The 14,715-nt window shown below is 39.7% G+C and overlaps 1 protein-coding gene across 1 annotated transcript; it reads right to left on the bottom strand.

Moving 5' to 3' along the window:
• Positions 1-2,663: 2,663 nt before the first annotated feature.
• Positions 2,664-11,564, bottom strand: LOC124127526. Its single transcript, XM_048391697.1, has 5 exons — positions 11,515-11,564; positions 9,613-9,724; positions 9,417-9,527; positions 9,147-9,297; positions 2,664-2,987 (listed from the first exon to the last, which is right to left on the bottom strand). Exons 1-5 carry the CDS (start codon positions 11,537-11,539, stop codon positions 2,868-2,870), a joined length of 519 nt encoding a protein of 172 aa, XP_048247654.1. The 5' UTR covers positions 11,540-11,564; the 3' UTR covers positions 2,664-2,867.
• Positions 11,565-14,715: the final 3,151 nt, after the last annotated feature.

Genomic DNA, 14,715 nt, shown 5'->3' with positions numbered 1-14,715 from the left:
GCAAAAAAGTTGGAATACCAAGACTATGAACAAACTTCATGCTATCAAACCACAGATTGGAGGTCACGCATGTTCTGTTTTACATCGTCATGATGAGGTTGTTTTACAGCGGTGCCGAATTGGCCATAGTTATTATACACATTCGTTTTTATTGAAGGGTGAAGATCCACCTTTTTGTATACCTTGCCATAGCCCTCTTACTATGAAACACATTCTGCTGGAATGTGTTGATTTTGCACTTGTCAGGCAACGTTTTTATGATAATGTTCGTACCTTATCTGAACTTTTTACCACAGTTTCTAATCACTTGATTTTAGCGTATTTAAAGGAAATCAAGCTCTATGATAAAATATAGATTTTTACCTGAACAGTCAGTTTTTTACCTCTGAATGTGATATATGACTGAGATTTTAGTGATTTTCAACATCACTTTTATTCTATTGGTTGATATCTGATTATGAAAAAGACATTTCTCGCCGCGAATAGCTGCAAAATTGCTGATGCGGCGTTAAGCAATATTCACTCACTCACTATATTTTGCTGTCCTTCCCACAATCATCACGATCATATCATTTGCAATATCCTTACTCACTTATTTCATATCTGGTAGCAAAAACTGTGTTAATGTACTTAATCGCACCTCACCCTGTGGTTCCTATCCATCACTTACATCCTGGTTGAAGGTTGGCACGGAAACACCTCTTATAGCCCCTAAAAAGGCTCTTTAACAGTTTTATTTATAATAACCAAGTGATTGGTAGATCCTGGCATGTATCAATAAATCAGACGAAAATGCAGTGTCATGACAAACATTATGTACATAAATGACCCCAGCAGTGACATCCAATGTTGTCCTCAATTATCACCAATCGCTTGGTTACAAGTATGTAATTTCGGCGATTATATGGCACAGGCTTTGGATGTAGCTAGTAACAAGTTTCATCATGAATTGTCTTCATTAGTGGATACATTCTTGGAAAGCAAGTTGGAAATAGTTCTTAACATGTAGAAATGGTTTGTTCGGTGACAATATTGATGAATGTACACATTCACTTTTCAGTGGTTCCTTTAAGAAAAGGGATAATCCTTATGATTTTTTAACCTCAGGACATCCATTTATTCAACCTGAAATAAGTCTGGGTGATCCTGCCATGGTCAATCCTGCATCATATGATAGTCTTCAAACTGTTCTGGATAAGATATGTTCAGACAGTGACTTCGGCAACAGTAGAAAGTGGCTAGTTCTCGGATGCGATGGTTCTTCCTACAATTTATTAAGCAGAATGCTTACTAAATGGTACAAATGTCCAGTTTGTCAGGCTATTGTCAAAAAGGGATTGCACGGTTTGATAAAGCACTGTAGTATTGAGCACCTAAATGATGATTTTGTTGTAGATGGCAGTCACCAACTTTACAAGCAGATATTGGTTGTACCTGGAGCTGGACACATTGAGATAAATGGTGTTAGGTCAATTTTCAAATGTCTATGGTGGCCAGAAGCCCATTTCTGGTGTCCCCCGCCGTGATATTGCTGGAATATTGCTAAAAGCGGCGTAAAACCATACTCACTCACTCACTCTATGGTGGCGATATCTACAACATGTTGCAAAGCTGCTTGGTTTCTCTTCACCAGCTGCGGTCAATATGGCTAAGTCAGCCACCAACCACCACAAGTCTTGGGGAATGCTCCTTATTTTTCTATATGGTTTCACAGACGAACTTTTGTGTAGTTCCTTACTGCCAAAGGCACCTGAGCATCATTTGTGCACTATCTCTGCATTTCATGCTTGGCTGAAGCAACATAAAAATCCCAATGTCGAATTCCTATCCAGCATTTTGTTCGAATTCATCATTCCATCATTCCATTATTCAAATATAATTCTGCTGTTAGGAGAAACAACAGCCAAGCAATGACACACAGCCGGGATTCATTTTCAAGGCTTTTTATGCAATGAATAAAGGTATCAAAATATCCTATCAAGAACTCATTCTACAAGATGAAATGATGAGACTACAAGCCCCACCAGAAATTGAAATTTATCTTAATGTCTGTGAGGTAATTTCTCCCTCCGGTCATCACGGTAAAGGTGAAGGTGGTGACTTTGTATTGGAGAATAACAACAGAAAAGTGAAAATGTGGATGCCTCCAGGTGTACCCACAGATGATGCATGGCTGAGGAGCTGCAGAAATCTTCCCAACTTGGAACAGGTAAGAAATGGTCAAGTCAAGCATGTGTTTTACGTACGAAGGATTATTGGTAATTTGAAGTGGTATAAATAGAATATAACAAAGACACATGAATTACTTAACCATAAAATGGTAAGAATGAAGTAAATTTATGACATGCCGTTATGTACATAGCGGCGTATAAGTAATTTTGTTTATTCATAGCAATATCTTGTACAATTATGTACTTTTAATTGTTCTGCAAACGACATGTGCAGGAATAGCTCCGTTGGTAGCGTAGCTGACTATGGGTGAAGGGAATGCGAGTTCAAATCCGATCTTGTGGAATTTTTTATAATGTATATATACACAAGTACATGTATTATGCAAGATAAGAAATTTCTTTTTCTTCATAGTAATACTTATAATGAAAGATTGTTTCTAGGAAAAAAATAACAAAAGTCATGATAATATTTTTCTTTTTTATTTAGACCTTTAAATTTTGTTGTGCTCTGATCACAGACAGGTGATGTTTTTCAAATCTCAAACTTCCCTTACGTAAATGCCGATGCATTCACAATGCACCCAATAATTGCACAGGGATTTTTTAAAGTCACATCCAATCCACTTTGCGTTATTGTCCTCAGGGCACCCATACACTATGTCACAAATGGGACAAATAGTTTGCTTTCGACTGGTTTTATTTTTTACTTCTATTGCTTGATCTTTTTTGTGAGGTCGTGTCCGTTGTGGTTTCAAGCGTTGGTGTTCTTGGTTGTGAGTTAGTGACAGAAGTAGATGGTTGTGGGTTTGAAGAAGAGTGAGTGAGTGAGTGAGTTAAGTTTTAAGTCACATGGGCAATATTTCAGCCATAACGTGACTAAATCAAGTTATATATTAATACATAGTGACAATAAAATCTGTCGACAAAGGACAGTAAAAACACTAGACTATCACAGATGTAGATTGTAAAACTAGCATATCAGAATAAAATTCATAACAATTCAAAACAGTACACAATAAAAATGGGCTTTAGATCACCAATAGCCAAAGGTAGGTCACCATACTAGGTACCATGGGGACTTACGATACTTCTGCTACCTACATGGTAACCCAGCAGGATTTACACCATCCCTCCGGCTACTGGTGATTGTCGGCAAGTTTAAGCCAAAACATTTAAAAACAACAAGAATTCTACGATTAAAAACATGGAAAATGAAAAATACTTTGAATGAAATGGGACTTACATACCTTCTCAGGGGGACAATTATTTTACGTTACTTCAACCCCCTTTGAAGGTACAGCCACTAACAAACTCAGTTATTACGTCATTCTACCAAATTAAAATCACATACTTTTTACAATACATGTACATATCAAAATTTATCAAGCAATTCTATTTCTTTTAAAAAACCAAGAATTAAATGAGAATTAATCTGATTAAAAAGATCCTGTAACGATGAAACTTTGAAATACTTATCCCTTGTGATGGAAAAATCAATACAGTCAAGCAGGACATGCTTGACCGTGATTCTCTCATCACAAGGGATACAGAACGGAGGATCTTCACCTTTTAACAAATATTCATGTGTGTATCGCGAGTGGCCAATACGACATCGTCGTACAATGACCTCTTCAAATCTGGACTGACAACCCAAGTAGGTGTAACCGATGGTTGGTTTTATAGCATGTAATTTATTAATACCTACTTGGGCGTCCCACTTCTGCTGCATTAAATCTCGGATGTAAGATCTAATCGCGGGTTTGAAATCAGTGTATGGGATCAGAAGTGGTGTCACAGATTTGTTGAGTGCTGCTTTTGCAGCAGCATCAGCCATTGTGTTACCAGTGATACCAACATGGCTTGGTAACCAACAAAAGACGATGTCATATTGGCCAGTAGCAAGATCATTAAATAATTCAAGAATCTTGATTAAAAGTGGATGTTTGCAAGATATATTCTTAATCGCCTGAAGGCACGATAGAGAATCTGAAAAAATAATGAATTGTTTATGTTTAGATTGGTTTTTGATATATTGTAGTGCGGTAAAAATGGCGTTTGCTTCTGCTGTAAAGATAGAACTGTTATCTGGTAATCGCGAAGATATTGTCCTGGATCCAATGACAGTTGCACTAGCAACAGCACCACCATCCTTGGAACCATCAGTAAATATAGATTTATAAGTGTTATAAGTGGTTCTTAATTGATTGTATTCTTGTTGGTAAATTAATTGGTTAGTATCTGATTTCTTTAAGTTGGTTAATGTGAGGTCAACCTCTGGCCTTACCATTTGCCAAGGAGGTGATGAAAACAGTTGAAAGGGAGCAATATCATGCAATTTAATATTAGAAGCAAACATGGCAGACTGGATTCTTATTCCGAGTGGTGGAACGAGAGATGATTTTTTATTGTAGATATCTTGGTAGAGAGGATTAAAGACGCAATTAAAAGCTGGATTTGACTGATTTGAATATAATTTAGTGACATATTGTACAGATAATTTCAGACGGCGTTGTTTAAGAGAAGGTTCATCCGCTTCTACATACAGACTGTGAATTGGAGACGTTCGAAAAGCTCCAAGGCAAAGCCTCAGGCCCTGATGATGGATAGTATCTAGTTTTTTTAAGTTACTTTTGCAGGCTCCACCATAGACGATGGAGCCGTAGTCAAGTTTTGAACGGATCAGGGACCTGTACAAGTGCAATAGTGTTGTCTGATCCCCTCCCCACTTCGAATTAGAAACAACTTTTAACAAATCAAGTGCCTTCAGGCATTTAGCTTTAAGGTATTTAATGTGTGGTAAAAAAGTTAAATGGCTATCGAAAATAAGTCCCAAGAACTTGGCCTCCTTAACAACTTTGATAGGAGTGCCATTCAGAAACAGTTCAGGGTCCTTATGTGGCTTATATTTTCTGCAGAAATGAATACAATTAGTTTTTGATTTGGAAAATTTAAAACCGTTTTCTAGACACCACTTGTGAATTTTATTAAGACATAATTGTAATTGTCTTTCTATTGTGTGCATATTTTTACCACGACAAGATAGATTAAAATCATCCACAAAAAGGGATCCATCAACTGAATCATTTAAAACTTTGGACAAACTGTTAATTTTTATACTGAATAAAGTGACAGACAAAATACTGCCTTGTGGGACACCCTGATCCTGATTATAATGATCAGACAGGGTTGTACCCACTCGGACTTGAAATTGCCTGTCTGTTAAAAACTGTGATATAAAATGAGGCAGACGGCCTCTTAATCCAAAATCATGAAGATCTTTTAAAATACCATGTTTCCATGTTGTATCGTAAGCTTTTTCTAAATCGAAAAAGATCGATACAGCATGTTGTCTATTTACAATGGCATTTTTAATGAACGATTCTAAACGCACTAAATGATCGATAGTACTTCTATTTTTCCGGAAACCACATTGTATATTGGAAAGAAGATTATTTGTTTCCAAGTACCACACTAATCGATTATTTACCATGCGTTCCATCGTTTTACAAACACAGCTAGTTAAAGAGATAGGTCTGTAATTTGATGGATCAGAATGATCCCGCCCAGGTTTGGGAATGGGGATAACAATGGCTTTATGCCATGAAGCTGGAAACATCCCAGATGTCCAAATATCATCGAATATATTTAACATAGTTTCAAGGCATGATTCGGGCAAGTGTTTCAGCAGCTGATAATGAATATTATCAGCGCCTGCTGCTGTATCATGAGCTTGCCCTAAGGCAGTATATAGCTCATGTAGTGAAAATACCTCATTGTAATCTTCACCATTATCAGATGTAAAATTTACTTTTTTCTTTTCCTGTTGAAGCTGATATTTTTGAAATTCAGGAGCGTAATTGGGGAAGAAGAATGATGAGATAAAGTTTCACCAATGCTATTGGCAATGGCAGATTTATCAGTTAACAAAGTATCGCCATCCTTCAGATGGTTAACTGTAGAATTTGATCCCTTGCCTTTGATCTTTTTAATCATGTTCCATACCTTGGACATAGGGGTACGAGAGTTAATTTTGGAGACATAAGTCCGCCAGGATTGACGTTTATTTTGCTTAAATAGACGTCTTGCCTTGGCATTTGAAATTTTAACAGTATTTAAATTATGGACAGTGGGATGTTTACGGAAGTACTTCTCCGCCTTCTTACGACATTTCCTAGCTTGTTTGCAATTAGCATCAAACCATGGTTTACGAACACGTGGGTTGATAGAGGACTTAGGTATGGATTCATTAGCAATTTCATTCAGTTGATCTGAAAACAACTGAATTGGGTCAGTAACATTCTGAAAAGAAGTAGGTTGTAATTTATCTTTGCATAAAGATTGAAATAAAAGCCAATCAGCCTTCACAAAATTCCATCGAGGTGAAGGTGGATCAACAGCGGGATTAATGGGCTTAAGCACCGTGGGGAAATGGTCACTCCCACATAGGTCATCATGGACGGACCATGAGAATTCATTTAACAAAACTGAATCCGTCAAAGACAGATCTAATGATGAATACGTACCAGTTGCAGGGTGTAAGTAAGTGTCGGAGTCATCATTAAAGATGCAAAGGTCATTATCAGAAACAAAATCCTCAATCACTTTTCCCTTTTGATTAATGGTGGAACTTCCCCATAAAGGATTATGCCCATTTAGATCACCCATGATGACACAGGGCTTTGGGAGCTGGTCGTATAGTTTTTGTAGATCATTACGCTGAAGATTTGAAGATGGAGGAATGTATAAGGAGCAAAGTGTGAAGGCAATATGCAGTGTTAGTCTAACTGCAACTGCTTGCAGAGTCGAGTCAAGCGGAACAGGACTGTGAACAACGCCCCGCCGCACTAAAATAGAAGCACCTCCAGTAGCTTTATCTCCTGGAGGAGAGAAGGAATGATATGAACTATAGTGCTTTAAATCAAACTTATCTGTATTTTTAAGGTACGTCTCTTGTAAAGAAATTGCTGATGTATTTAAATCACTTGTTAATAACTGCAGTTCATGAAAATTATGCCTAAGTCCTCTGCAATTCCATTGCATTATATTAGACAATTGAGTCATGGTGGCTCAATTGGAGATCGCTCGCGTGAATGTGAGGAGGAACTACTCCTCCGCCTGTCCTGTGAGGACAGAGTAACCTCCATGTCCAGAGGCCCAAAAGAGTTCTGTAAAGGAACCTCTGAAGGTGAAGGGACGATTGGTAGTTGTTTTTTCTTTAATTTCTTTTTTTCTTTATTTGACAATTTGACAATGACTGGTTGATTGACTGATGTTTGAGATTGATTCTCAGCCTGAATCTCAGTCTGAGAGCCTGAACTAGATAGACTGATGGTAGGAATATCCTGACTGATGTGAACTGTCGCAGCTGGTTGGTCTGACTTGACCCATGTCAAGTCAGTCTGACACGAAATAGTTGAAGACGCAACAGAGCGAGTGACTGCAGCGGAGTAGGAAATAGTAGAGGGAGTAGTGGTCTGATTTTTGAATATTTTTTTTGCATCCAAGTAGGATATGTTTCGTTCGCATTTCAGTTTCATAATTTGTGATTCCATTTGCCACACAGGGCATGATTTGGAGGAAGCAACATGTGGGCCAGAACAGTTAGCGCACTTCAAATCCTTCTCACAGTCAGTGCTATCATGGCTGTCACCACACCGATGACATGCCACAGAGCTATGACAGGACTTTGATCCATGACCAAAACGTTGACACTTGTAGCATCGGAGCGGATTGGGGACATACACATCCACTCCGATACTGAAATACCCTGCTTTTATTGACTGCGGGAGGGTTGTACGGGCAAACGTCAGAAGATACGTATTTGTGTTTGTGATGACACCGTCCTTCTTGAATGTGAAGCGTCTAACTGCAGTTACAGCCTGGTCTCCTAACTCTGTAGTGATTTCGTCTTCAGACATGTCGGACAGACAACGAGCCCTGTCACGAACAATGCCTCGACAAGAATTTAATGTTCTGTGCTCAGACACAGCAACCTCAATATTTGCAAATGTAGAGATAGATAAAAGATTGAGAGATTGCTGTCTCCGAGCACACTCCACCAGAAGCGAACCACTACGGAGACGGGTAACGTTCTTCACCTCACCGCAAATCCCAGAAACAGCCTTAGAAATAGCAAAAGGATTGAGTTTGATGGGAAGGTTATCAGCAGCCTCAATAACCAGGAATCTAGCCCAGGTATCAATATTTTGAGCAATACTTCCAGGTGAAATATCGATTTCTTCTAATCTTCGCTTTTTTTCATTTCGAGATGAACCAGATTGTTGTTGAGCCATGATGAAAGAAAATTATTCAGCACCCCTGCTCCCCACCCGCCACCGAGTGTCACCAGGGACAGTGTTATGTTGCATCGGATATCCAGGATGCAAACACCAGGGATACAGGGATGTTATACTCCAGAGAATATGACGCGAACAGCTGTATTTGTTTACCAACTCAATGCCAGACTGGTTCGGCCCATGACAAGAAATTGAAAACATACATTATTCGGAGGTCAACATCACCAGATTGGCCCATGAGCCACCGCCTTCTGGCGTAAGACTCTAGGCAAGTAATTCAATTCACACAAGTTATGGATGACCAAGACCAAAATATACATTACAATACAACACACGTGTGCATTTACAATATTACGCACAGGGCCTGGCATGACCAGCCGATTGATAAGACCGGGCCCATCTTACCACCCGTCTAGGCGAAGTAAGGGTCGAAGTAGTGTGTTGGGCAAAGGAACACAGTTCCAGGAACCAGTGCCCTCAACTACCAGACTCCCGTCCTCCGTCGACACAGGGACGCAACCCACGGCAAACAGGTTGCCCATTTTAGTCGCCTCATACGACCAGCAATGGGAGGCTGTGGAAATATTCTGCCCCGGTTCCACACAGGGGAAGAGCGATTAGCGTTACCCAGCACTCACCACGAGGAGGTTGCTCTTCACGAGTGCCGGTTTGAAGAAGAAGAAAAGGTTTGGGATTTCGGAAGTGGTTTAGGAGAGGTTTGTGTAGCAGCATGAGAGGGTGTGGAAATCGGTGAAAGCAGAGTTTGAGAAAGATGGGTGGGTTTGGTTAAATAAACAGTTTCATTGTTATTTGGGTAAACTTTGGTTGAGCTGGAAAAAAATGAAAACATTACTAAATGCATATTTGCGGTTCATTAAACCTACACATTATATGTTTTCAATTATCAACAGTTGATACAAATTATAGTATACGACAACATATTACATACCTTTTGAACCCATTGATACCCAGGTGTGGCCACCTGATGGGGATCACTTGCATCCGATCCTTTGATTTCCAAGTAGGGTTCAGCCCCAGTTGTTTTATGTAAATCAACCGCCTAAAAACATACTCTAAAATTTATAATTTTGTATAACAGATGAAAACCAACATACTATTGGCAGTTTGTGCTGAGTTATACGTACCATTTCAAAAAGCACTGACAATTCCCTGTCGCCGGAGATAGCAGGGTGGAGATCGTAGCTTCGACAAAGCAACCATTTACAGGCAAGCCCTTGCCCACCCCACCTAACAGGCCTGGACGAAAAGCACCAGATGTACAGCAGTGGCTCGACATTGCAACAAACAGGAGAAAATATAGGTATTTATATATACGCTATTACATGTGTGTGTGTGTATATATATATATATATCTCTCACTCATTCTCAATGTCAGTATCTCTGACTCTCACGCACACACACTACTTTCTTTTGCGTTTATCAGGAAAATAGTGACATTTATTTCCAAATTTTTTTTAGAGAAATAATGATTGAGGAGAACCTGCTAGAAAATGTTGGAAGACCCAGACTAAAAAAACTTATCCTAACGCAAGAGGAACGCAAAGAGTCAGAAAAGCCCACCAAAATGACTATTGCACAATTGGTGGAAATCATCCAGACGGAACTTGAAGCCCATTTGGAAACCCATTAAATCAAATCATAACATAGAACATTCATTGACAGAGTATTGATGACATCTAATACCAGTGGAAAAAACTACACGCAACAGAAATGCGTTGATGAAGTTCTTTATGGAAATTGACTCTTACATTGAGGAGGAGGAGGAGGAACAAGACCTAGAAGGTCAGTAATAATTACTTACACACTTCGTTAAGGTCTAGAAGCGTTTGGACCTTTTAACAGGATCCGAAAATAGGTTCCCCGCGAGTCCCTGTGTGATGGGATTTAGCAACATTGCATTTCGTCTTTTTCTTGGAGGGGGGAGGGGGGGGGGGGGGGGGGGGGACTTCTTCCATCGATTCCTCTTTGTTGATTTTGTTACTTTAACATCCTGATACAAATGTAACCAACATAAATATAGTCTATACTTTTCATAAATTACAACGAATTTTTTTTACATGATACATACATCTATATTCAACACTTAAATGTCCGGAAAATAACATTATGATATAGCACAAAGCCTATGACCCCTTTCAGCAATGCATCGCGAAGAATTTCAAATTTTGTCCCCTTTGGTTTTCCATAGACTTACTGACGCCAAGGCCCGATTTGGGCGTTACCTCCCTTGCCGGGACTGCAGGTGGCGTGGCAGAGTAGGAAGCATGGCAGACGGAGAGAGGGGTTGACAAAGTACATTTCAGGTAATTTTTTACTTCAATGTTGTCTTTTTGACTGATTTATAGCACCGAATGTGTCCAAATGGCGGAGGGGTACTCGGGTTCACAATAACCGGTGCAATAACCTGTGGGTTCATTGACGCCAGTTGGGGGTTTTCCCCGACCTGACTATGGATAGCTACAATCATTTCCAAATTGTCATGACGCCAGTGTGCTCTGAAAATCACATGTCAAACATGAGGTGAGGTGAAATGGGGTTTAACGTCGCGTCTAAGATTATTGCACTTGTGTGTGTGCGTGCGTGTGTGTGTGTGCGTGCTTGTGCTTACTGATGCCGATTTATAGTGCTAGCTCACTGAGATACCATATGCATGCCGCAGTTTAACATGAACAGGTTGGGGAAACCCCTGAAATGAAGGAAATGGACCCACCTAAGTGAAACACCCCCAATTGAGTGAATACACGCACCCACTATCCTCTATAAAAAGGTGAAAAATCCACCTTGCGGTGTCTGAACAAAACGTCGCAAGATGGTAAGTCACTTTTGATCAGTACGATACTACATTCTCCACCATGAAACACATGCCGACATGAACACGTGCCTCGGTACATGCGTTGATAAACATTTAGAAACAGACATTCACGCGTTGTACAACAACTCTGTCCTGTCACATTACTATTACGCTACGATACAACTCACAATTTACACCAGAACGACGTTATTATCCCCTCTCAACACACACGAACCTGCCGGAAACAAATGGCCGCTCATGTCACTCGCCAACTGCGATAGAGCACTCGTCATCCGGAACTGTGGTGAACCGAAAGGGACACAATTCGAACACAATGACAAGGGAGGAAACCCTGAACGCATGCCATCATTTAGGGATGTAAAATAACTAAATTGCTTAGGAAAAGAGTCATTTAAATGAACACTTATATAACATCATCCAGCTGCAACTACATCAAAATAAATGATTGCCACATTCAAAATACCACATTGTTTCTGAATGTAAAAGGAAAGTAAAGTACAGATGAAGACAAAAAGTAAGAGGGCAACATGGAAAAAGACAGACCTGTGCCCAAAAGTCCCCCACAGCAAAAGGTCACCACACGGGCTTGACTGCATTGATTTTTCCATCAAAAGGGATAAATATTATAGTGTCAAAACAGTCAAGGACCTTTTTAGTCAAGTTAATTCTCATCAAGTATTGCACTTTTTAAAGGAAATTGATTTAATACATAAATTTTGATGTACATAATATGTTTTTATATATTGGTAGTGCTAATATATAACTTAGATTGTTAGTGGCTGTACCCTCGAGGGGGGTTGAAGTAGCGTAAAATTATTGTCCCCCTAAGAGGGTATGTAAGTCCCACATCATTCAATGTATTGTTATGCATACCAGGTTTTTAAAACGTAGTATTTTTGTCATTTTAATCTAAGGCTTAACTGGTAAACTATCGCCAGTGACTGAAGGGATGATATAAATCTAGCCAGGGCCCATGCAGGAAGCAACGGCACTATAAGTCCCCATGGTCCCTGGTATGGTGATCTCCCTTTAGTTACTGATGATCTCTAGCCCATTTTTATATCGTGTTGTTGATTCTTTCTGCTTTTATCTGTTCCTCAACTAGTTTTAATACACTCTGTGATATTCTAGTTATTGTACTGTCCTTTGATGACAGTTTTTTTTATAAAGTATATATACTTATATGTTATTAATGTATTAATTCTCGTCATGATATGGCTGAAATATTGCCCATGTGACGTTAAATAATAACTCACTCACTCACCACACGGGCCTTGAGGTCAAGCTTACATTGAAGACCCCAAGGACAGGGCCAAAAGTTGTTCCAAGCGGAAATTAACTCTGATTAAAATGGTAATTAATACAGTATACAATATGTGTTTACCGTCATAAGGAGCGTCACATTCCATGGCAGCCTCCACATCCAAAAGGCAAGTATTTTAGCCTTTGTGCCGGAGCGGACTGCCTTCCACTGACGGCGCATGTCATCATCAGCCTGAAGAAGTACGATATTAATATACACATAATAATATGAATTCAAAACATACCAAAGAATACAAAAGTTAGGGTCATCCATAAACAAAACGATTATTACCATGTAATCAAATGTACACTCTTCATACCTGTACATGTTGCAATGTGACCTCCATCAAGGTCATTAGTTCCTCTTTTGTGCGGTGATCAATTTTTAGCGATTCCACCCTGTCAGCAGCGATCACCATTATCTTTGACAGGGGTGTCCCCTTACGGGAGAAATCCCCGCAAATGGCCTTATCCCTGTTTAAATTAAAAGCGCATACAGTGTTACAGGATACAAAATGATGCACATACAATGAAATGTGGAAGCAACGTTACCAATTGCTAGTGTACGTAATACAAGTTACATGAAATGTATAAGGATGGGTACTCTGGGTGAAGAACAATGCTGGTGTCCCCCGCCGTTATATTGATGAAATAATGCAAAAAGTTTCCGAAACCCATACACAGTGAGCACTGTAGAAGAAATAAGTACTAAGTTATGAATAATATACACACCTGTATATTTGTCGGTTATGCTGACACTGTCGCACACAATTCACTAGGTCTGCATCAAGATGGAGGCTCTGGTCAAGGCCAACATGCGGACTATTACTGTCAGGGTTTTTAAAGTAATGTAAGTGCCTCAACCATGAAATCAATCCTGTTATTTCAGCAGCCAATGAAAAGTGTGTGACAGTTGAAAAGTCATGGGTGACTGTCATGCCTGCAGCATCAAACATGGCTGATTTCATCTATGAGAAAAGAAATAATGACAATTATGATACACCCTTCAAATGAGTGAGTGAGTTGGGTTTAACGCCACTTTTAACAGTATTCCAGTTCTATCGCGGCGTGTCAGCTTCACGTGGAGGAAAGCCCGAAGTGATGCAGGTCTCAGACGTTTACCACTTCGGTGAAACCCACGAGCACGGGTATGGTGCTGACAAACCTAGTAACATAATTGGGGCGAACCGGGATTCGAACCCACAAGCATAGGTTTCTGGCGTGCCCAAGGGACGCAACTCTGCACAGCAAATCACGGCGCCTTAGACGACTGGGCCACCCGTGCCCCCACTCTTCAAATGAACAGACAATACATCAAACCTAATATTAATTTATATTATCATGTATAACATGTATGTATGTCCAATTTATAACAAACAGGTCAAAGAGTTCATAACGACCACCGGAGCAGATGTCTACATGGAGTTTTGTGCAGATGGGGGTGGGGCCAATTTCTATATGGTCACGCCCTTTTTGGAGGAAAAATACGGTGTATGTATACCAATGTTACTTCTAACAATATAGATTCATAACCACTTTGTGATACATATGGCATATGGAGGTTATATTGCATACCTAAATACACTATTATGAATGGAATCCCTGATCAATTTTATATGCATTAACTATTTTAACACGTGTTATTGGAAAACTAATAATATAACGTCTTATGCAGGAACCCGATGGGGCAGAAGCTGTTCACCAGAAAACAATCACCATCCCCAAACCAACACACATTATCACCCAGACACCTGATCAGCCATCATCACCACAACCATCTACATCTGGCACATCACCTTCCCATTCTATGGAACCGTCCATTTCCATGAAAGCATCAGACCCGCCCATTCAAGATAAACCATCAACATCACCCGCCAAAACGACAGCCCCATCAAGACCCAAGAGAAAGGCAACTAAAAAGGTTTATGGACAATGTAAATCCGCTAAAATTCAAAATGTCACAATTTGCACCTATTGTAATAAGGAATATTCCCCAGAAGATCACAGACTACACGAATGGGTGGGATGTGAACACAAATGTCAGCCCGAATGTTCATTTTGGTGAAACATTGGCTGCATGGGTGTTCACATTAAATCCACCAAAGACCTCAAA

This window comes from Haliotis rufescens, unplaced genomic scaffold, assembly GCF_023055435.1.
Source record: "Haliotis rufescens isolate VD_foot unplaced genomic scaffold, xgHalRufe1.0.p SCAF_95, whole genome shotgun sequence".
NCBI lineage: Eukaryota > Metazoa > Mollusca > Gastropoda > Lepetellida > Haliotidae > Haliotis > Haliotis rufescens.
Note: the sequence above shows the minus strand (reverse complement) of the source record. Positions and strands in the feature narration are given on the sequence as shown.

Coding starts and splice junctions, on each gene's coding strand:
- LOC124127526 (XM_048391697.1), bottom strand. CDS start 11,539: ATGAGCGGCCATTTGTTTCCGGCAG. Junction 9,725..11,514: donor CGGCCATTTGTTTCCGGCAG/GTTCGTGTGTGT, acceptor CTTTTCGTCCAG/GCCTGTTAGGTGGGGTGGGC. Junction 2,988..9,146: donor CGAAATCCCAAACCTTTTCT/TCTTCTTCAAAC, acceptor TCACTCACTCAC/TCTTCTTCAAACCCACAACC.